Below are 25,807 nucleotides of genomic sequence, written 5' to 3'. Positions count from 1 at the left end.
TGAATAAGCCAAGATGATCAAAGAAATGGGAGTGCAATAAAGGAGAAGGGGAAGGTATCAAAAAGATTGAAGCGACCTGCTAAAGACAATCTTATGGAGAATTAAAAAAAAGGAAAAAGATAACTAAAATCAGATTCTGACTAGCGCTGAAGGCCAAGCTGACATTAAACACTGTGAACTTGGACTAAATCCAATTGGCAGAGTTGCTAGAATTTCTCTAGTAATATTCAGCAGTTCAGAAATACAGAAAATGAAAGGTTACATTAACCCAGGAGTAGGGAGTGGAGTGGAGTAGAATTCAGTTACAATGGAAGAAAGGCAGAACAACTCTCACCCAACCAAACCCTGCCCAATTTCAAATTCAAGTTTGTCCATTTTATGACCCTCTAAAGAATATTTAAATACTGATCTTTTTCTTCAAATTTTAGCTAAACTTTTAAAAACATATTTTCTGCCTGAATGGAAGTCTTAATTCAGCTAATGGTTAAGATTGGTACATAAATCTATAATTTTCTTCCAGTAAATCACTATATGTAGAACTTCACAATTTTTAACAAAATTATTGGAAGTCAAAGTTCTAGAGAGCTTTGTGAACCTAGTTTAGGCCGTTCCCTGCCAGAGTTGAAGGGTAAAAATTTTTCCTTTTGTTTTTTTTATTCTGTGAGTCACTGTACTTATGATAAGAGTTTTTCTAAAGACAGAAAATAATTCAAGCACTCAAGCACAGTTAATACAAAATACTTCGGGTCTACATCACATCGGCAATACACACGTGGGCGACCAATAACTGGACCATGACCTGGTGTGAAGAGGCACAGTGAGCCCAACAGTGTTCCTCTTCAGGAAAACTAAGCCAATGGGGCCTGAATTTGTGAGTCATACTCTGTAGGAAGGAGCTGAAAAGGCATTTTGTTGTGTAGACCAGAGGACATGGCAGCCTTGTGAGGATAAAAAATTTACAGGAAGAAAAAATAAGGAGCAAGATACAGGCAAAAAAAAAGAGTGGCTAAAAATTTACATTTTGAAGCCAAAATTCCAGACATGTTTAAAATACACCAACTCCAGTTGGAATGGGACTGATGGATCATGCGACCAAACCCGTCTCTCTGAGTGTGGCCAACAGCGGGGGCTGACTGAGAAGCAAAGGACAATGGCTCTGGGCTCTGATTCTTCTTCATGGACGGGCTCTGTGGGAGCCTTCTCAGCTTGGTCGATCACCTTCCTGGACCTGGGGGGAGTTGGGAGGACCTTGGTCTTAGCATAGAGTGGGGAACCCTGATGGCTCCTTGGCCTTGAGAGGGAGGGAGGGGAGGTATGGGTGGAGGGGAGGGGAGGGGAGGGGGAGAAGGAGGGGAGAGAAAGGGGAGAAGGAGGGGAGGGAGGGGGGAGGGGGGGCGCTGGCCCTTTTTCCTCTCCCCCCCCTCCCCCCCCCTGCCCCCCCCCCCCCGCCCCCGCCCCCCCCCCTCCGTGATTTCTTCTGCTTGTTTTTGACGCCTCTTTCATGTCCTTTTTTCTCTCTAGCTCCAACATTCCTTTTTTTTTTTTTTTTTTTTTTTTTTTTTTTTTTTTTTTTTTTTCGAGACAGGGTTTCTCTGTGGTTTTGGAGCCTGTCCTGGAACTAGCTCTTGTAGACCAGGCTGGTCTCGAACTCACAGAGATCCGCCTGCCTCTGCCTCCCGAGTGCTAGGATTAAAGGCGTGCGCCACCACCGCCCGGCTCCAACATTCTTAAAACATTTAATTACACTGAATGTGTATTTATGTGTGCATGTACGTATTTGCCACAATATGTGAGAACCTCAGAGGACAATTTTTGAGGTTGGTTCTTCCTTCCACCATTTGGTACCCAGGGATTGAACTCAAGTTCTGAAGCTTGACGCCAAGCCTCTACCATAATGAGCCATCTTGCCAAGCTTGGCACCGAGCCTCTACCATAATGAGCCATCTTGCCATCACTGCTCTGTTTCATAACTATTTTCATCTTACATTTTTTTTAATCAGTCACTGTAGTTAAGGTCTGCTCGTCATTAATCTGCTTAATCTTCCTTCAACTGAGAGAGTTTCATTTCCACTTCAAACCTGAAGAAATAGGATCTGAGTGGACAATTCTTTCCCTTTCAGCTTTAAAAAAAAAGTCTGGAACTTTCCTCTAGGCTGCCTGATTTCCTATGAGAAACCAGTTGTCCTCACAGTAACTTTTTAAGACATTTCATGTCATTTGCCTCCTGCTTCTTTGAACATTCTTTGTTTATAGAGTTTTCTGAAGTTGTAATACAACAGAATTGCTGATAGATTTCTTTTTATATATTTTATTCAGGGTTCCCTTGAATTCTGGAATCTGTAGGCTTATAACTTTTGCTAAATATCCTTCATCTTGACTTTCTATGACACCTTCTCTGTGATTCAGTGTTGCATTCGCTCTTATGATATCTCTGAATTCTAGGACTCTGTTCCTTTTTTTCAGATTTTTGATATTTTCTCAATCACTGCTAATTTTTTCTTTCCCTCTCTATTGTGCTACTGAGCACATCAGTTAGGTTCTGTTCTGAAACTATTGAACATGGTTGCTTTAAGCCCAAAAGGTTTCATTTTTTTCTCATTGCTTTAATTTTATGAATTACTAAAACCCTTTTTTCATATAACATTTGATCGTATTCTTTCCCCTCCCCCAAATCTTTCCAGATCTTCCCCACCTCCTCATCCACTCAATTTCATGTCCTTTCAGAAAAAAACCCTCTAAAAATCAAAACACACAAATTCTAACTAAGAAAAAAATGACAAGCGAAACCAATGGAAAAAACACACAAAAATCATAGAGTATATTTTGTATTAGCCAACTATTTCCCAAGAATGTTTCTAAGTGCTGCTAATGCAATTTTATCTTTGCTATTCTGAAGTTATGTTTAGATAATTACAAAACCTGTCACCTTGGCATTAATGTTTTTCAGTTGTATTTTATCCCCCAACCTTCTCTCTTCTAAGTATCTTAACATTTGGAGTATTTCCATTAAACATATTTTCTCCTCATTTTGGTGCCGTGTAATTTCTTTTGAGATAAGGTTTCAGAATGTAACTGGTTGGCTTCTAACTGGGTCTTTCTTCCTTGGCCTTACTCAGTGCTATGATTACAGGCGAGCTACAAAGCTAAGCAAAATTTGCTGTGGGCAGGCACATGATCTTGGACATGATGTCTGAAGGTTTTAGACATGCCAGGCAAGCACTTGACCACTGAGTTACATCCCTGTCCAATATAACGAGACACAACTTATCTTTACACTTTCATTTTACTCGGTTGCCTTTGGCACCACTCTGGCAAGGGAAAGAAGAGATGCTGCCATTGTACTGTCAGATAGAGACCCAGGCTTTACCCTAGACATTCACAGATACTCATGTGACATAGCTCCTTGTTATGACTAGGGGAAGATGGAGATTTTGGCTCCAATTATAAGTCTACTGGCAGTTAGGTCAGTCAGATAGAAAATGTAGGAGCATTTTCTTGTAAACTTTGGCTTTGCTGATGCCCCAGAGAGAAGAAAGGTTTTTTAACTACAGAATAGAGAAGACAATGATTCCCCTTTCTTCACAACTTCTCCAGCATAAGCTATCATTAATGTTTTTGATCTTAGCCATTCTGACTGATGTAAGATGGTATCTCAGAGTTGTTTTCATTTGCATTTCCCACGATGGTTAAGGATGTTTAACATTTCCATGTCTTTGGCTATTTGAGATTCTTCTGCTGAAATTTTTCTATTTAGTTCTGTACCCCATTTTTAAATTAGGTTATTTTGAATTTTGATGTCTAAATTTCTTGTGTTCTTTATATATTTTGGAGATCAGTCCTCAGTCTGATGTGGAGTTGGTGAAGACATTTTCCCATTCAGTAGGCTGCCTTTTTGTCTTACTGACTGTGTCCTTTGCTTTACAGAAGCTTCTCAGTTTTAGGAGGTCCCATTTATTTATTGTTGCCTCATAAAAAGAGTTTGTCGATATTCCTTCTATTTCTATTATGTGGAACACTTTGAGGAGTATAAGTATTCTCTCTTCTTTAAAGTTCTAGCAGAATTCTGCACTGAAACCATCCATCTTTGGGCTTTTTTTTTGGAGGCTTTTGATGACAGCTTCTATTTTCTTGCAGGTTATAGGTCTATTTAAATTGTACACCTGGTCTTGATATAATTTTGGTATGTGGCACCTATGCAGAAAATTGTCCACTTTTTTTTATATTTTCCAATTTTTGGAGTACAGGTTTTTGTAGTATGACCTAATGATTCTCTGGATTTTCTTGGTGTCTGCTGTTGTAACCCCCTTTTATTTCTGACTTCGTTAATTTAAATTTTTTCTCTCTGCCTTTTTATTAGTATGATTAAAGGTTTGTCAGTCTTTTTGATTTTCTCAAAGATCCAGCTCTTTGTTTCATTGATTCTTTATATTGTTTTCTTTGTTTCTATTTTATTGATTTCAGCCCTTAATTTGATTATTTCCTGTCTTCTACTCATCCTGGGTGAGTCTGCTTCTTTTTGTTCTAGAACTTTCTGGTGTGCTCTTAAGTCACTAGTGTGAGGTTTCCCCACTTTCTTTATGTAAGCACTTATTGCTATGAACTTTCTTCTTAGTACTGCTTTCATAGTGTCCCATAGGTTTGGGTATGTAGTGCCTTCATTTTCATTGAATTCTAGGAAGTCTTTAACTTCTTTCTTTATTTCTTCCTTGATCAAGGGGTAGTTTAACAGAGCACTGTTTAATTTCCATGTGTTTGTGGGCTTTCTAAAATGAATATTGTTGTTGAAATCTAATTTTAAACTATGGTGATCTGATAAGATACAGAGGGTTGTTTCAATTTTTTTTTGTATCTGTTGAGGTTTGCTTTGTTACCAAGTATGGTGGTCAATTTTAAAGAAGATTTCATGAGGTGCTGAGAAGAATGTATATTTTTTTGTGTGTTTAGGTGGAATGTTCCATAGATGTATGTTAATTCCATTTGAGCCATGATATCTGTTAGTTTTCTTATTTCTCTGTTAGGTTTCTGTCTGGTTGACCCCTCCATTGGGGAGAGTGGGGTATTGAAGTCTCCTACTATTAGTGTTTGGAGTTTGATGGGCCTTAGTAATGTTTCTTTTACATATGTATTCGGGGCATAGATGTTCAGGATTGAGACTTCATCTTGATGGATTGTTTCTGTTATGAATATAAGGTGTCCTTTTCTATCTCTTTTGATAGGTTTTAGTTTGAAGTATATTGTGTTTGATATTAGGATAGCTTGTTTCTTAGGTCCATTTGATTGGAAAATCTTTTCCTAACACTTTATTCTGAGGTAATGTCTGTCTTTGAGGTTGAGGTGTGTTTCTTGTATACAACAGAAAGCTGGATCCTGTATTTGTATCCATTTTCTTAGCCTGTGTCTTTTTATAGGTGAATTGATTCCATTAATACTAAGAGATATTAATGACCAGTGATTGTTAATTCCTATTATTTTTCAGTGGTAGTGTGTGTGTTTCCCTTCTTTGGGTTTTATTAATGTGAGGTTATCTGTTGCCTATGTTTTTGTGGGTACAGTTAGCATCCTTGGGTTGGGGTTTTCCTTCCAGTACTTTCTGTAGGACTGGATTTGTGAATAGGTGTCATTTAAATCTGGTTTTGTAAGGGAATATCTTGTTTTCTCCATTGATAGTGATTGAAAGCTTTGCTGGCTATAGTAGTCTCAGCTTGCATCTGTGGTCTTTTAGTGTCTGCAGCACATCTGCCAGAACCTTCTGGCTTTGATGGTTTCCATTGAGAAGTTGGGTATAGTTCTGGCAGATTTACCTTTATGTGTTACTTGAACTTTTTTGCTCTGCAGCTCTTAATATTCTTTCTTTATTCTGTATGTTTTATGTTTTGATTATTATATGGTGAGGGATTTTTAAAATCAAGTCTATTTGGTTTCTGTAAGCTTCTTGTACCTTCATTAGAATATCTTTTTTTTTTAGGTTGGAAAAAAATTATTCTGTGTTTTTGCTGAATATATTTTCTGTGCTTTTGAGCTGAGTTCTCCTTCTTCTACTCCTATATTCTTAGGTTTAGTGTCCCAGATTTCCAGATGTTTTGTGTTAAGAATATCTTGGATTTAATGTTTCCTTTGACCAAATGAACCCAATTTCCTCTATAGTATCTTCAACCCCTGAGACTTCTCTCTTCCATCTCTTGCATTCTGTTGGTTATGATTGCCTCTGTAGTTACCATTCATTTACCCAGATTTTCCATATCCAGAATTCCCTGGATTTCTATATCCAGAATTTGTATTTCTTTATTGCCTCTATTTCAGACTTGAAGTCTTGAACTGTTCTGCATCACCCTGTTGATTGTTTTTTCTTGGTTTTCTTGGGTTTCTTTGAAAGATTTATTAATTTCTTCTAATTTTTTGTTTATCTTTTCCTGCATTTCTTTAAGTGAGTTTTTCATTTCCTCTTTAAATGTCTCCATCATCTTTATATAGTTACATTTAAATTGTTTTCTTCTTCTTCTTCTTCTTCTTCTTTTCTTCTTCTTCTTCTTCTTCTTTTCTTTCTTTTATTCTTTCTTTTTCCTCTTCCTCTTCTCTTCTTCTTCTTCTTCTTCTTTCTTCTTCTTCTTCTTGTCTTCCTATTGTATGACCAATGGGTTCTAGTGTTACTATGTTGCTTTTTAGGTTGTTGGATGAATTCTTGCATTGGTGCCTACCCATCTCTTCCTTCAATTAATGCCAGCAGTGTCTTTGCCTCTTGGTCCAATCCTTGCAGTGGCTGTCTGTATCTTGGGATCTGTTCTTTGTCTGATCTGTGCTGGCACTATCTGTGTCTCAGGGCTTTTAGAGCAGCCTACCTGCAAGAAACTCACCTGTTGGCTATCTATAGATGTTGAGGCAGGTGGGGGAGGGGCCCCATGTTTTGCCACAGTATAAAGGGCATAGAGAATGAGGTGTCCTGCTGAGCAGCTGGTCACTCACCACTTAGTCCTCTCTGTGTGGCAGCAGGCTGTGCTTCATAGTTCTACTGAGTTTGCAAGGGGGCAGGGGGAGGGGGTACATAGGCAAGTTTGGGGGCAGGGTGGGATTTGTAGCTTGCAAGGTCCCATGGTTGGGATGGGGGTAATCACAATGTCCTAACTTTAAAAGTAAATGTCATGAGGATTGTGAGTTCAAGGCCAGTCTCAGAAAAGAATAAAATCTAAGTTAAAATGATAATACAAATTTTGTATTATCTATGTGGGTGCTGTTAGGAATCCCTTTGCAAAGGAACTGGAAGCCATTTCCTCAGATTTGTATTTTGTAGCATGAAAGTTATAAATTCAGAGAATTGTCTGTGTATCAAGAAGTTAGGAGATGAATGCAGTAATCCCTCCAGGCACTCTCATCAGACTGGATTGGCTGCATTTTCTGTTTCATTCATTTCTCCATAGATATCTCACTTTATGTAGATTTTTACATTGCAATTATTTCTCATCTGATAGCATATAATATGCACCTGGTACTTGGTCTCATTTATTTTAGGACAGAGAGGTGGACTAATATACTAGAAAAAGTATTCCCTGATTTAGTAGGACAGGAAATAAAGTACATTTTTTGGAGACTCTCAAATAAAGAAAGGAAGAAAGAATGGAAGGAAGGAATAAAGAAAGGAACAAAAAAACAAATAAAAAAATGGATGTCACTATTTTGTTCATTTGCTACCTCTTTCTTTGGAGGTTTCCAAAGCATACATATCTGTCATATTATATGCTTTTATTGGGAACTGAAAAAGAAAAACATAAACCCTACCTGGAGAACTGAAGCACCACTATGAAGAAACTGAAGTCCACTTTCTGCTGAGTCAATTCCACCTGTGGCCAAAATAGGAAACCCAGGCAAAGCACGGGCAATGGCAGTCACAGCTCTCAAAGCAATAGGTCTGATGGCGGTTCCTGCAGAAGACAAGGATGCTTGGTGGTCAGACTTTCTGACATGGGTACACATTGCCATCTGTTTACTGCTAAGCAAAGTCAGCATTTTACTAGACAATTTTCTTATTTCTTTATCTGTTTCAAAGTGTTTTAACTTTTCAGTGAATGTGGATTTCAGGATGTTGATGCTATTATCAAATCTAGACAAATTACAAGGTAGATATGACAAGCCTAGAACTCTTATATAAAATATATACAAATTATGGCTTGGTACACAGTAATGTGTAAGTAAGATTACTTGGGGTAGTCAAACATCTGTTTAATAAAAGTCAGGGAACAGAAAGCTTTGAAAAAGAGAACAATCACATACAACTATATGAATGGACATATAACTCTGCTACTTTTTGGCAAGTGCAAGGAAGCTGTTATGAATGTAGAGGCTATAAAACCAAAGCTCTGAAGAACATGCAGATTCTATATAGCTTTGTATATATATTTTGCACAGTTTGAAGGTTCTCCGTAAGCCTGCTATAATTTTCCTTGCTAGAAAAATCAAATTAAGGTAAAGAGAATTAACTTGACACCTATAATTAGAATACACATGTCTTCATACCCATATATCCACATATATGGATATATGTATACACATATATACATATCCTGATTAATCAAGCATTGCCAGTATATTAGTCACTGCCCTAACAGATCTAAAAACTGTGTAAACAGACAGAACATGCTGTGATGATTTTAAACATGAATGTATTGTACTAAAGCTACTTTGGAGTCTCATCATTTGTATTTTTGTAATTGAGGAATATAATCTGATAGTCTCAGTGATCTCTCAAGTTAATGATGCATTCAAAGCATTTTCTGAATTAAAGGTAATTCTAATTATGAAATGACTGGACTTGTCTGAAACCAGCGTCCACTAAACAAGAGAAACATGCACCTGGATCGGGGTCCTATTATTGTATCTACCAACTCAAGCCAAGCCATCAATCTGGGCAATATGAACTTCTGGGGGTGGGGGCGGCTATTACTTCCAGGAAGTTCATAGAATGTTCCTTGTAACAGGTGACTTTTGGTCTGAACACCCTATATGGTGATGGCAGCAGTAGGTAGGAAAGGAAAATCCATGCAGACAGTGAAAAGGTCGGCATTTAGAGAAAGGGGGGTCAGGGAAGTAAGGAGGGGAAGGCAGAACTAGAAGAATCTTAGGAGAGTGAAACTCATGACAGATACTTTAATAGCAGGTGCATGTTGTTGCATATTAATCCAAATCCATAGACCATAAAGCCATGAGGGTATTGTCTAGTATAAACTGTGGGCCCTGAGCAATAATGCCACCCTGGTGTAAGATTCCCAATTTCAGGAGTTATATCACTCAGAGGAAGGGTCCTGAGGACACATGTGGGGGTGCTGGGACATGAGGACTCTTTATACCTTTCTTTCAATTTTCTTGTGAACTGAAAACTTGTCTTTCAGATACATTCTTTTACGAAGAAGTGGTTTTCTGCTTAGGGTGTTCATACCAATTTCATATTAAACTAAATTTATGTATAAGGGATGCTTCCTTGTTATCATTAAGACATGTATGGAAATTCCTACTTGTGTCTCTGTTAGCTAAAAGCTTCCTAGAGATTGTTCAAACCTGACACTTCAGAATTCTACAACAGGTTTTTAGAACACAGTGTATTATGTTAAACAAAAGAGAAACTAGACATCAGGTTTTACTTCTATGACAATGATTCCTTTTTGTCTTAATATTTTAACCAAAATAGGACAATATAACAGGTAAACTATTGTATTCAGTACTATATGCTGTAGGTATAATAAAAAGAAATCTAACGATGCATATAGTTAAAAGAAAATCTGTAATATAAATATTCAGATAGACAGAGCTAACTGCATAACAGACTGTTCAATAATACTGAGTCAATAGGTTCTTGATATGTATATATATATATATTACTTTGAATTAATAAAGAAATACTTCCTTCCCTTATTTAGTATACCCAAGAGACTATAGGAAACTTGAACTAAGCAGATAAATAATTTATTTCTCACTTCACGGTTAGAAGATTATCATTAACTCCAAGGGGTAAAATTTCAAAGTGGTATACAGGGGTTTGTCAGCATATTCCAATTGATACTAATGGACATCAAATGGTAAAATCCCAGGACACAGTTTTGAAAATTTAACCAGTTACATTTAAAGGGCAACATTATTACATGGGTGTTAGAAACGCCAGCAAATTCTCATTGGCATTTGAAGACGTTCAGTTAGGTCAATACGACATTTTCTACTTCATGTTTTTCTTCCATTTCTAAAACTTTTCTAATGTGCATAATGACCATGGAAACCTTTCGAACTAATAAAGGTATCTTTTCCTGTTTTTCTTTTTAATTAAGAGGAATTATATTCTCTGTGAAAATGTGAACCAAAGGTGAAGATACAGATCTTCCTGTTGTTGGGCAAGAATTAAGTCAGGTTTTATTTATATTATTATAAAGTCCATTTGACTAAAAAATAACTGATTCAATAGGACATATAATCTACCTACCCTCAGTATTTTTATGGAAAATAATTTCTATAAAGTAGAGTTTACCCACTACGACATTATAAGAAAGAACAATAGAGGTATATATAGGAAGTGATCATGCTAAACTGGAAGACAAAAACTGGAAGATGGGAAAAGTAAAGAGATGATAGATTTCAGTCAAAACTAAAACTCAGTGTGAATAATGTACTTGTATCTGTATTAAATAGAACTGCACGTTTGTCAGTTAAAATGGACAGAAACTTCCAGGACCCCAACTGCTGAGATAGTGACTTCTAAAATATTGGCATCATGATGGTTATTGCTTTTAGAACAAAAAGCAGGAAAGACGAAGTTAGTTTGATAGCCTGAGAGTTGTGAAGACAGGTTCCATCCTTGTGAAACATGACGAGGTTTCAGTCAAGAAACTGAATTCCTATCTACCTAAATCAACTAATAGATAAAACATAATTTAAATTAAGCTGGCATCTACATAGGGTGGCCAGAGGAACCTGATGGAAAATCCACTTACACCAAGCCATTTCTATTTTAATTGTGTGGAATTCATCAATAAAGGTCAAGTCATTCTAGGTCTCTGCATCTTAGGAACAAACTTGAAGGCTCAAAGACAGATGATGGATGGGAGGAGAGAAGGAGGAAGGGAAGATGGAGGGATGGAGGAAGAAAGAAACGAAAGGCTGAAACAGAGCTTTGTTTTGCAACATCTGACCGAGAATTCCGTTGCACAAAAGTGGCCTCCTGGAGTTATTGATGGGCTAGACTGAACTTTCTATATAATAAATATGCTAATAAATATACAAAAACCTTCATTTAGTCATAAATTAAATGCAAGTTCATGTGTTGGAGTTACAGATCATTGATAAATATTACAGAACATTTCCAGATTGACTATGTCTTGGGAAAAAGATTTTTATTACTGAAAGATTTTGAATTATTCTAATGAAAATGATTTCTTTTGAAAAGAATATCAGTTTTCCTCAGATGCCATCTTAAATAGAATAACACTGTTTGCTGTGGTTACTATGCTGTGGAATCCATGTGAGAACACATTATGACTTAGACTTTTATCTTAATGTTCTTCATTCATCGACCTGTCCCCAAAATATTTTCAAACATGTATGTCTTTTTTTTTTCTAATTTAAATCCAATTTGTGTATTCATGATACTCAAAGTAGCAGCCATTTTTATCTTATTAGGACTGTTTCAGAGTACATAAGATTCAGCAGACATTTTGGGCATCAGAAAACAAAATCATTGATTTATTGATACCATATATTTTATTAATATGAATTCTATGAAGAAATCAAAGTGAGGATTAATTACCATCTGTAACAACAACAGTCAGGCATTGGTGCCAACTATTGAGGTTTAAACACTAACTATGCTACTAACAGCTGTGTGGTGTTGTGAAGATTCCTTCATCATGTTGAACTTCAATTTTGCCCAAGAACAAAACAATGAAAATTGCAATAATGTCATGGAATGTTTCTGTGGGTGAATTTAGTATAGTTGAAGGCATACCCTAAACACTGAGGTTGAGAATTTGATCTGTGTGTCTCTGAAGGACCACTGAGTCCAGAGAGAGCATTTGCTTAGTTCACTTCCATGTTGTCTTCTACGGTTGCTCTCCTGCATTTTGTGATGCAATGAAACTGATTCTTATAAAAGACAAAAGCGTGACCACCTATCTGGATAGATCTTTCTACTCTCTGATATCCCAAGAGGACCCAGACCATGGTGTCTTCACCGTTTCTTCTCTCTAACAACTGTCTTTGACCAGTGTCATAACATTGATCAGATTACTTTGCCTCTAAATGTAATAAACCTCAGAGTCTAACATCAGTACACTAAGAACACTCTACAGAGCTAAGAGTTCCAGACAGGCTCCAAAGCTACAGAGAAACCGTCTCGAAAAAACCAAAAAAAAAAAAAAAAAAAAAAAAGACCCAGGCACTAACCCAATATAAAAGGATTATTTTTTAATGATGTTAGAAGTAAAGGGTCTTCTGGTGAAAAGGGGAGGAGAGATTTACTTCGCATGACTGAATCATTGACGGGGAAAAGGGATTTTTAATGGGCAAGATAGTGTGGAATGTATGCTAATTTTGGATAACTGGAATTTTGAATAATTGAGTTTAATTCTGTTTGTTTTTCCCCTCATCATTTGACTCCTAGGATAGCTATGATTACACAATTAATTGATAGAACTAAGTCCACATAAACTCCCTGATAATAGCTCAACCTGGCAATAAAACAGAAGCCGGGTTGTAACACTCATTTGTACTCACTGCATATATGAAAGAAAAATGCAGCTTTAATTTGCTTATATTAATTAAAATATAATGAATTAAATGGGTAACAAATTCATTTGAAAGTGAATTTAGACCATCCAATTGTTATAACAACACCCAGAAGGAAAAAAAAATATGAACAAATTGGGAATTTCAAAGATTTAAGGGTTGAGAGATTGATTTTTATAAAATACACTTTAAATCAAGAAGCAGCAAATTTATGCTTCATGAAAACAAGCTTAAAATGTTAATGAAGCTAATATACTGATAAATACGTGCAGTGCAACTATTTAAAAATACATCTTTACACATGGATTAGATCATGATTGAGAAAATGAACATAATTCAACCAGAAACTGATTGCACTCTAAAAGGATTAAGGGTTATATGCAGATATGAAATCAAAGGAGGAGAGAAATGGAGAATATCTAAAAGCATACAAAATTGTTGATTTGAAGCTATTTTAGTTTTTTTTCCCAAAGCCGAATGTTTTTCTTATTAAAATGTTTGATTTCGTTGCTATTAAAATATAGTTTTGAAGCTTTAATATCTTTGTTGCTATGTTTATCTGCATTTTAAGAATATTCAACATGCCCATAGTCAATTAATGTTCAACAACTCTACCTAAGAGATTCTAGGGGTTTTATTTGAAGCAAGAAAATTAAAAATGTTCACCAAGGAAAAGAACAGACCCCTTCGTTTCTGAGAATATCCGCTTCCTGTAGTGGAAGAGGCTGGAGCATTCATTCATTCTAGCAAACTCCACAGGTCAGCATCCTGTAAACTTTACCCTTATGACTATGTCATGAAAATGGAAGCTTATGCTGAATATCACGTCTGAATCCAGTTTAAGAAGGGATGGACTTGGACTGAAAGGCAGATCTTTTTGATATGAATGTACCATGCCCCCCATGATGACTGAGCATTGAGTACAGAGACTATGAAGAATGGCATCTTATGTCATCTTGAAGAATAAGGGAAACAGGAGGTGGAATTACTGAGGTCAGGGCTAATCTCAAACCCAGAAATCATTAGCCTGAGCTTGATTTTTAATAGAATCATGACTTTGAACAAGCTCCTTAAACATAGTCTTCCCTGTTTGGAAACAAGGACACTGATACCAAGAATATTAGAGCAAGTGAATGGGCCTTACTTGATACCTTTTATGGAAAGCAGAGTGGCCTTGATTTAGTTTCTAGAAGTAAATTTTATTGCTGATGCCAAAGAAAGAAACATTAAGCTGGGGTCCTGAGGTAGGTTTATGAAAATATAAGGATTAATGACAATATTAATGGGGTTGATTGGGAACCCTTGATGAATCCATGCCAGTTCGTAACCACAAGATATGAATATTTATCTTAAAGTCTCCCCACTTAAATGTAAATTTTTGTGTGTAAATATTTATTTATCTATTTGAAAGTAATTTGTAATACAAAAAATACACACACACTTAGTCTTTCCACACACATTGTTCCATTTTTTGTAAGAAGTAAGTTACATTAGTATATAGGTTTTTGTATAGTTACATATGCAAAAATGGTTCCCCAAAAGTTTTTTTATTTAGCCCTTTCAGGGAGGGAAGGGAATGGGAAGGGAAGGGAAGGGGGGGAAGGAAGGGAAGCGGGAAGGGGAAGTTGGAGGGAAGGGGAAAGGGAAGGGGAAGGGAAGGGAAGGGAAGGAAGGGAATGGAAAAGGGAAAGGAGAAGGGAGGGCAGGGAAAGAAAGAAAAATTGAAGAAGGACAGGAAAGGAAGGGATACAAAAAGGGGGAAAAGGAAAAGAAAGCCAAGAAGAGTAAATTCCCTTTCCTTTCCTTTCCTCCTTGCCTTGCCTTAACCTTTTTTCTTTCTTTCTTTTTATGCCCCTTTCTTCCTTCCATCCTTTGTCTCACTTTTGTTTTTAGAAAAAAACAGTAAAGACCCATAAATGCTTATGAGATATTGTGCAACTTAGTAAATTATACTTACCCATGTTTAAAAAACCTTTCAAACAGTAACATGCAACAATCTGAAATATGCAATGGTAAACTAAGCACTAGCAGCAGAAAGGAAAACAAGTTCATACTCCATTATTACCCTAAGTTTCTGCACAAGACGCTTCCATGTGTGTTGGATGTTGGGTTTAAACTGCTGAAACAGTTTTCATATAAAATAAGGTGAGTTTAATATAGATGGGGTTGAAAGGGACTTTTCAGTCTTTGCTGATACCTTTATTATTCTATCTCTTGGATAAGGAGATATTTATAGTCTACTACTGCCAAGAAACAAAATGACCATATTTATAAAGTCCATGTTTTCTATGTAATAATAGATATTATTAAAATCCATGCTAGGAAATTTTGATATGTGGGATGGTCAATGTGTCTATTATCTGCGTATTCAGAATAGCATACTTGGTTCCTCATCTACTATTTTAAGTATGATTTTAGGGAGTATGAAACTGAGTGGAATGGATGAGCAGTATTTTGCTCCCTTCCCTGTCCCTCTACACTATGAGAGACAATGTGCTCAGCCATTGATGGGGAGATTCTGTATCAATCCCCATCTCTGAGGCTCAGGGAATATCATGGAAGAAGGGATGGAAAGAGCATAAGACTTGCAGGATAAGGAAATAACTGGCCTCTGGATATATCATGCTGCTATACACATGAACATAAGCAACTGTGGTTACTTGCAAAATACCTGCACAAGATTAAAGCTAGGTAAATATCCCAGCATGGAAGAAAAGCATCTAACACTCCGGGATCCAGTTGAGAATCTATTGGCAGTTGATGGCTACTAAAGAAAGTTACTTTTCTTTGGGGGAGGGGGTGGTGTGGGAAGTCTTTCTGTCTATGTGCCTGCTTTTATTGGTTAATGAATAAAACTGCTTTCTGTCAATGGCTTAACAGAGTAAAGCTAGGTGGGGAAATCTGAATGGAGATGGAGAGAAGGGGGGGGGGGGGATAGAGAATGCAAAGTCGGTGAATCACCATGTAGCAGCCTGAGAAGACAAATGCTGGAACCTGGTGATGCACAGATTAATAGAAATGGGTTAATTTAAGATATGAGTTAGCCAGAAATACTCTTAAGTTATTGGTCAAACAATATTGAAATTAATACCGATTTCTGTGTGATTGTTTCGGGAGTCTGGGCAGCCAGGAAATGAACAAGCAGCCTCCCCCAATGGAGGGGGCATGGGGTAAGGTGACCATTGGTGCATTGCCCATGTTTCAGTAGATGACCCATGCCCATGCTCATATGGACAGCACAAATTAGATTCATCAGGTTATAAAAAGAGCCACAAAGTTTGTGGAAAGATGTGCTGGGGGCATCAGAGTGAGTTGTAGGGAAGCACTGGAGGGCAGAAATGATAAATATACATTGTGAATGTGAACGATTTTCAAAGAATTTTAAAAAAAAACTTTTAAAAATTAAAAGTAGCTAAGAAGAAAGACTTATTATGTGTTTTGTGGCTGATTTCGGCACTGGCTTCAAGGCCCATGGCTCAGCATATTGCAATTGTTTTCTACTTCTTCTATTCTTATTTTGAACCAGCTGTGAATGAACGCGGGCTATGTTTTGAGTTGCCTATCTCTTGACTATCTGTGGGACGAAACTGGGTAAGATGGAATAGAAAGACTTTTGTACTAAGGAAAACATTAAAGTCTCCCAATTCAAAACCTTGAGGATGCTGTGAACCTATTAGACATGGCAGCTTTAATAGCAATTTTACATGCTCTGCAGAGTCTAGACAGGACACCGGGTGATTAGGTCAACTTAGAAATGAAAGAACTGTTATTCATGTTGACTTTTTGCAGTAAGTAGGCAGAATACAGTGCCACTGCTTTGAGCACTTTCTGGTTGGCAATTTTCTTTGAACTTTGTATATATTGTCTTGATGACACCACTGTGAGGTGGGTATTTTTGCCTTGGTTTATAGAGATATACAAAAATTACAGTGAAGGAGGATAAATAGCACTTGCTCAAGATCAATCTGTCAGAAAGAGTGGATCCAATATTTGAATGCATGTGCACCCGAATCTCCCTCTATTTGTTATTAAGCACCCTGTTATATTTCTTCCTCATTTTAGGTGTCCAAATGTAAATTAAGTTACCGAGGATGAGTTAATTTTTATAGTTAATAAAGATGTATTACCCAGGTATGATAAACCAAGAATATTAACAATGAATTAATTGTTGGATAGGAATTAAATTAGAGCTAGCACAATTCATAATTGCTATGAGAGTGACCATATGGCCTAGTTTTCCCAGGAGAGTACCTGTTTATTATACCTATGCTGATTCATAATTGTCTGATGTAATTATGAATAGCATTCTCTTTCACCTGAGAAGCGTCTCAGTTGGGATGCTACATTGTAGCATCATAGTAGCTAAAAACCGGTGATAATTATATCTGAGAACAACAATAGAAATTACAGAAGACAAGTGAAACCTGACTTGAAACAGAAGCAATCACCAGTGAGTATTTTGGAAACTCCTGGTGTGGAACCCTTAGTGTGAGAGGCTCAAGGTCTTTGCAACTCTTACCAGAAGAGAAAGCATAGGAGCTACTGGGCACTGTCTGTATGTTCTATTTTTCACCTGTAGGTGGCCACCACAAGCTACACTTATTAAACAACTCATTAGTAGCATTTTTCAATACTGTCATCTTCAGATAATTAGCAATTTATTTAAATAACCAATTTCTGTAGAAATAATTGCCATGAAATGCCCTGAACCTACTTTTTATAAACTATAATAAAAGTGTTAAGATAATCCCTGACATTTGCAAATGCCATTAGTTCACCTTTCCTTTTGATAGTGCTATGGCATTATGTTTAAACAATTACCTGATAACACAGCAGTTTAATGAAACAGTACAGTAAGCGCGTCTTCAGTATGGCCAGAGAGGACATGCAGATTTAAAAAGAAATCCAGTACGTAGACATGTTTACACAGAGGAAAAACAGAGCCAGAAGACTAGGGATCACTGAAATAAGTACATTGTTGGTATTTCTGGGTGGATTTTAGTTTACATGGTAGAAAATACAGCAAACATCCTTTTTTTTCCAGAAATACAGATAAAAATTGGATTATTAATTCAGGTTATTGGCTTTTGTAAAATAAGATCTTATACGGCTACAAAATATGCCATACTTATGCTATTGGCTTTACATATTCCTCACAGTAAAAATCTCTGAATTTTTCTATCAACCTTAAGCATTTAGGAAGGATTTTTTTTTTTTTTTACTTTAAAGTAGTCTGCATTTTCAAAGTAGAGGTGAGCTGTCAAGGGAAACTCTAAGTGGCTTTTGCATTTCATGTGGTATTTGTCTTTAACATGGACAGAATTCTCACTCTTTCCCAGGTGGCATTTTTAGCAGCATGTTTCAGCTAGAAACCACTAATGAGAGGACAGAGTTTCTTGTCTGCAGGTGGTAAAACTCGTTGAGACTTTCACAGTGATTAAGCTGTTGGTTTCCATATAATGAAAAAAAAAAAAAAGAATGCAGAATTCAAAGTCTGGGAGATATCAAGTTTAGGGCTGAACTGAAATCAGCACTGCTTAGCATCCGGTGGTGAGAATATCGTCCATGTTATTCATCCGCTCACAGCCACAGCTGTCAGTCTCGGAAGCGCTATTTTCCCACTTTAGAGATGAGGACACCGAGGACACCGCTGTTCCTGTAAGGGATTCAGCACTGTGTGGCCAAATAATGCTCATGATGATAAAACAATCCATTGATGTCACAGTAAATTCCACTACTAGGATTGAATGCGAAGGGCTTTCTCTATTTCACAATAACCCTCTCTCTCTATGAGAGAGAAGAGAGAGAGAAGAGAGAGAGAGAGAGAGAGCGAGAGAAGAGAAGAGAAGAGAGAGAGAGAGAGGGAGAGAGAGATGAGAGAGAGAGAGAGACGAGAGAGAGAGAGAGAGAGAGAGGGAGAGAGGAGAGAGGAAGAGGAGAGAGAAGAGAGAGAGCGAGATAGAGAGAGAGCGAGCCAGATAGAGAGAGAAGAGCCTATCTAGCTCTCTAAGAGCTCTATTCCTAGAGACGCTCTCTCCTCTACTATCTCTCTCTCTCTCGCTCCTCTCTTCTTTACTCTTTCTCTATTCTCTCCCCCTCTCTCTCTCTCTCTCTCTCTCTCTCTCTCTCTCTCTCTCTCTCACACACACACACACACAAAGCCTGGTAGTGACATTTTTGGATTGTAAGATTGTAAATGTTAAATGTTTAACTATTAAATTTAAACAGAGAGAAGACTACTTAAGAAAAACACACTCTGAAGTAAGGGTTGCAGGACCCAGTGTAAAAGGTATTCCTTCTGTGAGCAAATATTACCGCACTCCATAGAAAGCTGTCCTTAAACATGTACTCAGAAATGGTTTTCTGCAGAGGAGGAAGAGGAAGATTCTAACGACAGCAAGAATACCGATGTCCGGAACGACTCTCTACCCATGGGAGAACACAGGGTAAGCAGAAGTGAGCATCTTGCTGAGGGCAAATGGGGAAATAACAAGAGGAGCTCCACATCCACTAGGACTGCATTGTTTCTTTCTTTGGAAAGCTATGACTTCTTTTCTTTCTGAAATCCGTGCTGTTTTCCCTGAGGGTGGACTCATGGCTAGGGTGTCCATGGTAGCCGTCGCTAGAGTGTCAGCCTTTCCTTTCATATCTTAGCAATTCATTCTCTGCGTTACTTGTCCGTGAATTACATGTGTAAATATCAGCGCACTGCAAAGAACCTGCATCCCTCATAGTCTGTTGAATCCTGGCTGCACAGCAAAGGGCCCGTGGTTTGCTCTCTTCTGTGTGCTAGACAGCTCTCAAAAATGTGCCTTGACTCAACCTCTGAGTTTCACTAATGTCTATAAAACGAATAAGTAACCTTGGAATGAAAGGTATCTATTGAGTAGTTGCTTTGTGGATTCGTTGACATTAAAATTTTCCCTTAATTTCAGTTGGATAAAAAATATGGGGAATTATTTTCTATCAGAATTATTTCATGTAACCAGCAAAGAGCTGGTTAGCAAAAGGTAGCAGTAGAGGTCCTCTCAGCAAACAAGCAAGGATGAGGGAGATCATACAGAAACATTAGCAATACATGAATAGATGTCCCATGATATGACAGCCGACAGGGGCAGAGTGGCAGGCAGGAAGATAAAAGGAGGTATTTGGGGAGAGTGATATAGGTAGGACTTAGCTGAAAGCTGCAAAGACAGGTAGCTAGGATTGGTAACTAGGGTATATACGACTAGTTGGTACTGAGACAAAGGTAAGAACACTTGCAGATTTGGTAAAGGACACATCAGGCTTGTGAAACAATTAACAACCAAGACTAGCAACCTCGAGATGGGAAAAAACATATATTCTGGTGTGCTGAGATCCTGCCTAGTGGGCAAAGGACCAGATATCTTTCTCCTCCAGCTACCCCATTCATTCATTGTTGTGGGATTCTTTATTTAATGTGCACACAGTCGTGTGTATTTGTGTGTATTTGTGTGTATGTGTGCATGTATGCAAGCATGCACAAATTTGTATGTGCATGCATCTGAAGGCCAGAGGACAACATCAAGTATCGCTCTCAATTATTCACCACCTTATAATCTGGGACAGAAACTCACCAATTCAGCTAGACTAGCTCTCAGCAATTGCTCCTCCTGTCTCTGCCTCCCCAGTACTAAGTTTCTAGGCCTAGGCCACTACGCCTGCTTTCTAATGGGTACCAGGGATCTATCTCAGGTCCTCATGCTTGTGTTGCAAGTTCTTGACCAACTGAGCGTTCTCCTTAGTCTCATTCCATTTGATTTTTAAATTATTCTTTGAAATATTGTCTGGTATTAGGATGATCAAGTTTGAATCAAGCTCTCAAAAAGAAAAATGAAGAAACCTAAATAAACTATTGCTGTTTTAATAAAACTTCATAAATATTAATAAATCAATGTGACTGTTATTATTAAAGGTATTATTTAAAACAATGTTAAGAGAACATACACTACTCATAGATTTATCTGTGAGTATGTAGCCCTTGTTCATATCATAAACATCTTTCTTCTTTGGTAAAGACATTTAGAGTTTTCTCTTAGACTGACTAGTTAAGAATAGTATGTTCTGCTTTTTAGGAACCTAGAGTTTGTGTAGTAGAAAAGAGGAAAACATCCACTCACTCAACATTCACCAACAATCATCAGTCCCAGAATATATCATTGTCACATACAAATTTATACTTTATCAAATATCATAAACACTGGAGGAATCTGCAGCATGAACACATTAGAGCATGAATACATGATCAAGGGGGATTCAGAAATTCCTAGAGTATGGCATAAGGAACGCTCATGTTGTGTGAGGCCACAAGAGCTTCTGCCATCAGGCTGGCACCCCTCCCTCCCTGAGCAGAGGACAGCTACACTGCACTGCAGTTTCCCTCATGGAATTTATGTTTGTGTGTTGTCTATGAGTCATAAGATGCTGACTGCTTCTGGGTCGACTATGGGCAAGAGACTCTCTTCAGGGAAATGGGTGACTAGAAACCAGTAGTCACTTCAATAAGCAACTGAATGGACAAGAACTTCAAATGCATCTAATTTAGAACTGGATGGACTGGAACACGAGGTGTGATGACTAGAACAGAGTCTTTAGTAAGGAATGCCATCAATTCAAACCGTAACAAATTAAAAGGATAATACGAAAACAATAAGAACCATTTTTGTAATAAATATAGTAATTGACATGATGGGCAAGAACAATGTAAATTATAACTGATCAAAGCTGAGACAACAAAGTGTAGAAAATCAAATTTTAAAAAGGGATCCACAATTAGTACAGATATTATATTCATAAATAAAAACATTGTCACAGAGCAAACTAAAGACTCAGATGATTTCATAGAGTAGCTACACTCAAGGAAAAAATAACATAAATTATACATAAATTTTTGTAGGAGGAGGGGAAACTCAAACCATTTTATATGGCTATTATATTTCTGTCATACAAATCTAACAAGTACATTAAAAAATAAAATTTAGCCCATGTAGTTGGAAGCTGTTCATTTGTTCCCGGCTGCTACGACTCAAAATAATCACACAGAAACTATATTATTTGCAACACTGTTTGGCCAGTAGCTTAAGCATATTTTTGGCTAACTCTTATATCTTAAATTAACCTATTTCTATCAATTTATGTATTACCACGTGGCTGTAGCTTACCAGCAAGATTCTGGCGCAACTGTCTCCAGCAGCAGCTACATGGCTTCTCCCTGATTCTGCCTACTCTCTCTTTATATATCTCTTTCAACCTGACAGGTGATGGATATACCGATTCTTTTGAATGGGAATGGTTCTGAGGTTGGACAGCAAATTTTACAACTGGTTTTCCAAGTACTTGATCATTATCTCAGCTTCCTCAGGGTCCCCTAAAGATGTCATCACCCTCAGACAAGAGGAAGCCATCTAGCGAATATAGTGCCCAAGAGTTGGTGTGGATGTTTTTTTGATCATTTAGTAGGTTATGGATATTTACCATCATTGAGTTGGATATAGGCATATAGGATAAAAAGACAAGTATTCAACTCAAATATTTTACAACAATATGGATATTTGTATAGTGATATAAATTTAAGGTTATTTTTGTTATACTACATATATATTTTTACTCTTGTTTAAGGTATTGTATCTATGAAGTTCATTTAAAAAGTAATATAAAGTTTTAGTCCTTGAAAGCTGCTATTAAAAACTGTTAAGGATAACTAAGAAATACAAGTTAATAGTTAGTCATCTACAACTCTCAAACTTTTAGTTATTTTAGATATGTTTTTAAAAAGATGCAAAGATATTTTAGATTAAAAACAGGCTTCACATGCTTCAAAGAACTACAGAAAATGGTATGTAAAATATTTTGTTAACATAGGGCTTTTCATGACAGTGAGACATGTCTGTTCCTGGCAGGAACAATCTATTTCATAACAGGATGATGGGAATCAAAGCACCTCCATATGGAGTTTGCTTTTATTGTGACAAAACTAGCCATTTGAGCAGAAAACTGCCCTTGGCTTAACTGCTGACAGTATGCTATACAAACTGGACAATTGGAACACAACGAAAAAAGGTTACCAAGCTTTGTCATGACAAGGTTGTTCAGAGTTCCTGCCTTGGGGAAAAATCTACCAGATATTCTAGACCTGTAGGCCAAATATGGATGCCCTAACATTGCAGAGGAGTCTTAGGTGACTGCACAGACAACCAGATGTCTCTGTCATTTCATTTTGGAAGTGACCTGTACTGCACTTCCTGTTTTCTCAATTAATATAATATACTTTGGGTATTTGATGTAGCTGAAGACTAGATAGTGATAGTTACATGTTTCCTTAGTTATGACAGAAGGTAAATTAGGTACAAAACTCTGGACTTTCTAAAGATAGGATAAATAATGGAGTATTTTTTTCTGACTTTGCCAAATACAAATGGAGTAGATATTGTAAATGTAATTCTTATTTTTTAAATGTTCTTATGTATGCAGTCTTACTACATTAAAGTTAAAACTTCTTTTTCTTTAGACAAAAAAGGAAAATGTTGTGGAATATCACTTTAACCATCTCTACTTGTGTTACATTTGTGTTGCAGAATAATTGTTTAATTATTGATGATGCATTTGTTTAACTATGTAAAGATGTATTACATTTGTTTATGCTTCATTTGTTTAATTATGCAAAGATATGTTGCTGTTTTGTTTTACCTGCCTAACACAACTTATTGGTCTAATAATAATCTGAATGGTCAATACCCAGGCAGTAGAGGAATAGGCAGGACTGGTGGGCAGAGAGAACAAGTAGGATGAGGAATCTAGGCTCTAAAGGTAGAAGAAAGAATGAGGGAGGAAGAAAGGGAGACACCTGGGGCCATCCATCCATCCAGCTGCTAGCCAGACATGGAAGAAGCAGGATAAGTAGGGTACACAGAATGAAATAAAGGAAAAAGCCCTGTGGTCAAATGTAGATGAAGGGAAACAGGTTAATTTAAGTTATGAGAGCCACAGGGACAAGCTTAAATTAAGAACAAGCATTCATGACAAATAATAAGTCTCTGTGTTTTTATCTGGTAGCTGGTTTACAGCCCAAAGAAAGACTGCTACACACACACACACACACACACACACACACACACACACACACACACGCACAGGCCAACTTGACTTAAATAAGCCCTAATAGAGACACATTTCCCTGGTGGTTTGTGCTGTGTCAAATTGATAGTGAAAATCAACCATAACATTTGTGAATTGGAAAGATCTATTCTGTTAAGAAGTTGAATGTTTCCAAACTAATCTGTAGATTCAATACAACCACAACAAGGAGATCCTAGTAAGTTTTCTTTGAATCAACTAACTTGCTATTTCTAAATGTCTTCCAGATATACAAGAGATTTGAAATAGAAAAAAAGAAAGAAAGAAAGAAAGAAAGAAAGAAAGAAAGAAAGAAAGAAAGGAAGGAAGGAAGGAAAAAGTTAATAGAATTCAAGAATATTATTTCACTTTAGGACAGTGGTTCTCAACCTGTGGGTCATGACTCCTTTAGGAGGAATCAACCTTTTCCCCGGGGTTGTTTGAGACCATCAGAAAACGCAGATATTTACATTACAGTTCATAACAGTAGAAAAATTAGATTTATATGGTAGCAACATAAACAGTTTTATATTGGAGATCACCACAGCATGAAGAACTTTATTAAAGGGTTGCAGTATTAGGAAAGTTGAGAATAGATGCTTTGGGCTGTCTCTAAATCTCTAATGAGTTATTATATATATATATATATATATATATATATATATATATATATATATATATATATATAGAGAGAGAGAGAGAGAGAGAGAGAGAGAGAGCTACTGGGCTTGACTTGGGCTTCTGAAACTTCAAAGCCCACTCCCCAGTGACACAACTCCTCTAAACTAGACCACACCACTCCAAGGCCAGGTTTCCTAATCCCTCTCAAGTAGTAGTACTTCTTGATGACCAAGCATTCAAATATATGAGCCTATGGAGGCCATTCTTATTCATCACAGCCACACTACATTGAAACACAAAAACATAAACAGAAAATAGTGAAAGAATCAATCACTGCCACTTAGATCCATTTCCATGGCATCTTTGGATGGTTATAACATTGCAGGGACTTCATCCAGTGATATGCAAAAAAATTCTTGGCATTTGCAAATAGGAGATGAATCTGTGTGCCTGAAGAACAAGGTCAAACAGGCATAAAAATGATTGTTTGCAGTATATCTGGGAGGTACACCTGTGTTGACTACATGACCCTTAAGGAGTGAATCTTAAGATGCAATGCACTAGGCCCATTTATTGATTCAGTTTCCATGAATTTTTCTTGGAAGCAATGATGTTTTAAAAAGGGACACATAACCATTCTAAGCATGTATAAACGAGGATCATCCTCACTAATTCACACAACAGCCTTGCTGGGGACAAAACAAAGTTGGTCAAATCTAAAAGTAGACACCATGGCTAGACTGTACCTTTAAATGTTAACTTCCTAACTAGCACATCATGTTAAATAGTACTCTATATAGACAAGCACAGTTGCAGGCAGTCACAAAAGCCATAGGGCCGTGTGCAGACTGGTAAATTATGTGAAGTCCCAGAACCAAATTTCAAAATTGTCGCCAAATTATCATCTATATTATCAGTATATAGTAAGACTCTCTGTTTCTATGTTTTATATTCAAATTGATAAGTCAGTATGTATGTTTTTCTACAAAACAAGAAAGAAAACACATAAGAGTGTTATTCCTATTAAGACCTTATAATCATAAGTTTATCTTTCCAATTCAATCTTTAAAGACCATTTGGCTTACAGCTTTGTTAAATGTGCCATGTATTTGTGATGAAATAGCTTTGCTCTACATCACTTTTACAGCCTATTATGTTTTCTGATGAAATTTCAGTCTCTTGTCAAAATGAGGTCATTACTTTGTTGATTGGCATCTGTATCTAGGCAGGTTGGCATGCATGTACCCAGGCTGACCTAACTCCCTGCCAAATGGCAGTTAGATAACTTATGCTTGCATAA

At 37.0% G+C, this 25,807-nt stretch overlaps 1 protein-coding gene across 1 annotated transcript in view; it reads right to left on the bottom strand.

Annotated features, from left to right (window-relative positions):
* Dpyd (dihydropyrimidine dehydrogenase) overlaps nucleotides 1–25,807 on the bottom strand; it is a 780,348-nt gene that overhangs the window by 145,876 nt on the left and 608,665 nt on the right. Inside the window, exon 19 of the mRNA XM_038311847.2 lies at nucleotides 7,771–7,913. Within this exon, the coding sequence (XP_038167775.1) occupies nucleotides 7,771–7,913 (143 nt within the window). The remainder of the gene's footprint in view (nucleotides 1–7,770; nucleotides 7,914–25,807) is intronic.

Source organism: Arvicola amphibius, chromosome 14 (assembly GCF_903992535.2).
Source record: "Arvicola amphibius chromosome 14, mArvAmp1.2, whole genome shotgun sequence".
NCBI lineage: Eukaryota > Metazoa > Chordata > Mammalia > Rodentia > Cricetidae > Arvicola > Arvicola amphibius.
The sequence above is the reverse complement of the archived record's forward strand: the minus strand, read 5'-3'. Positions and strand labels throughout refer to the sequence as shown.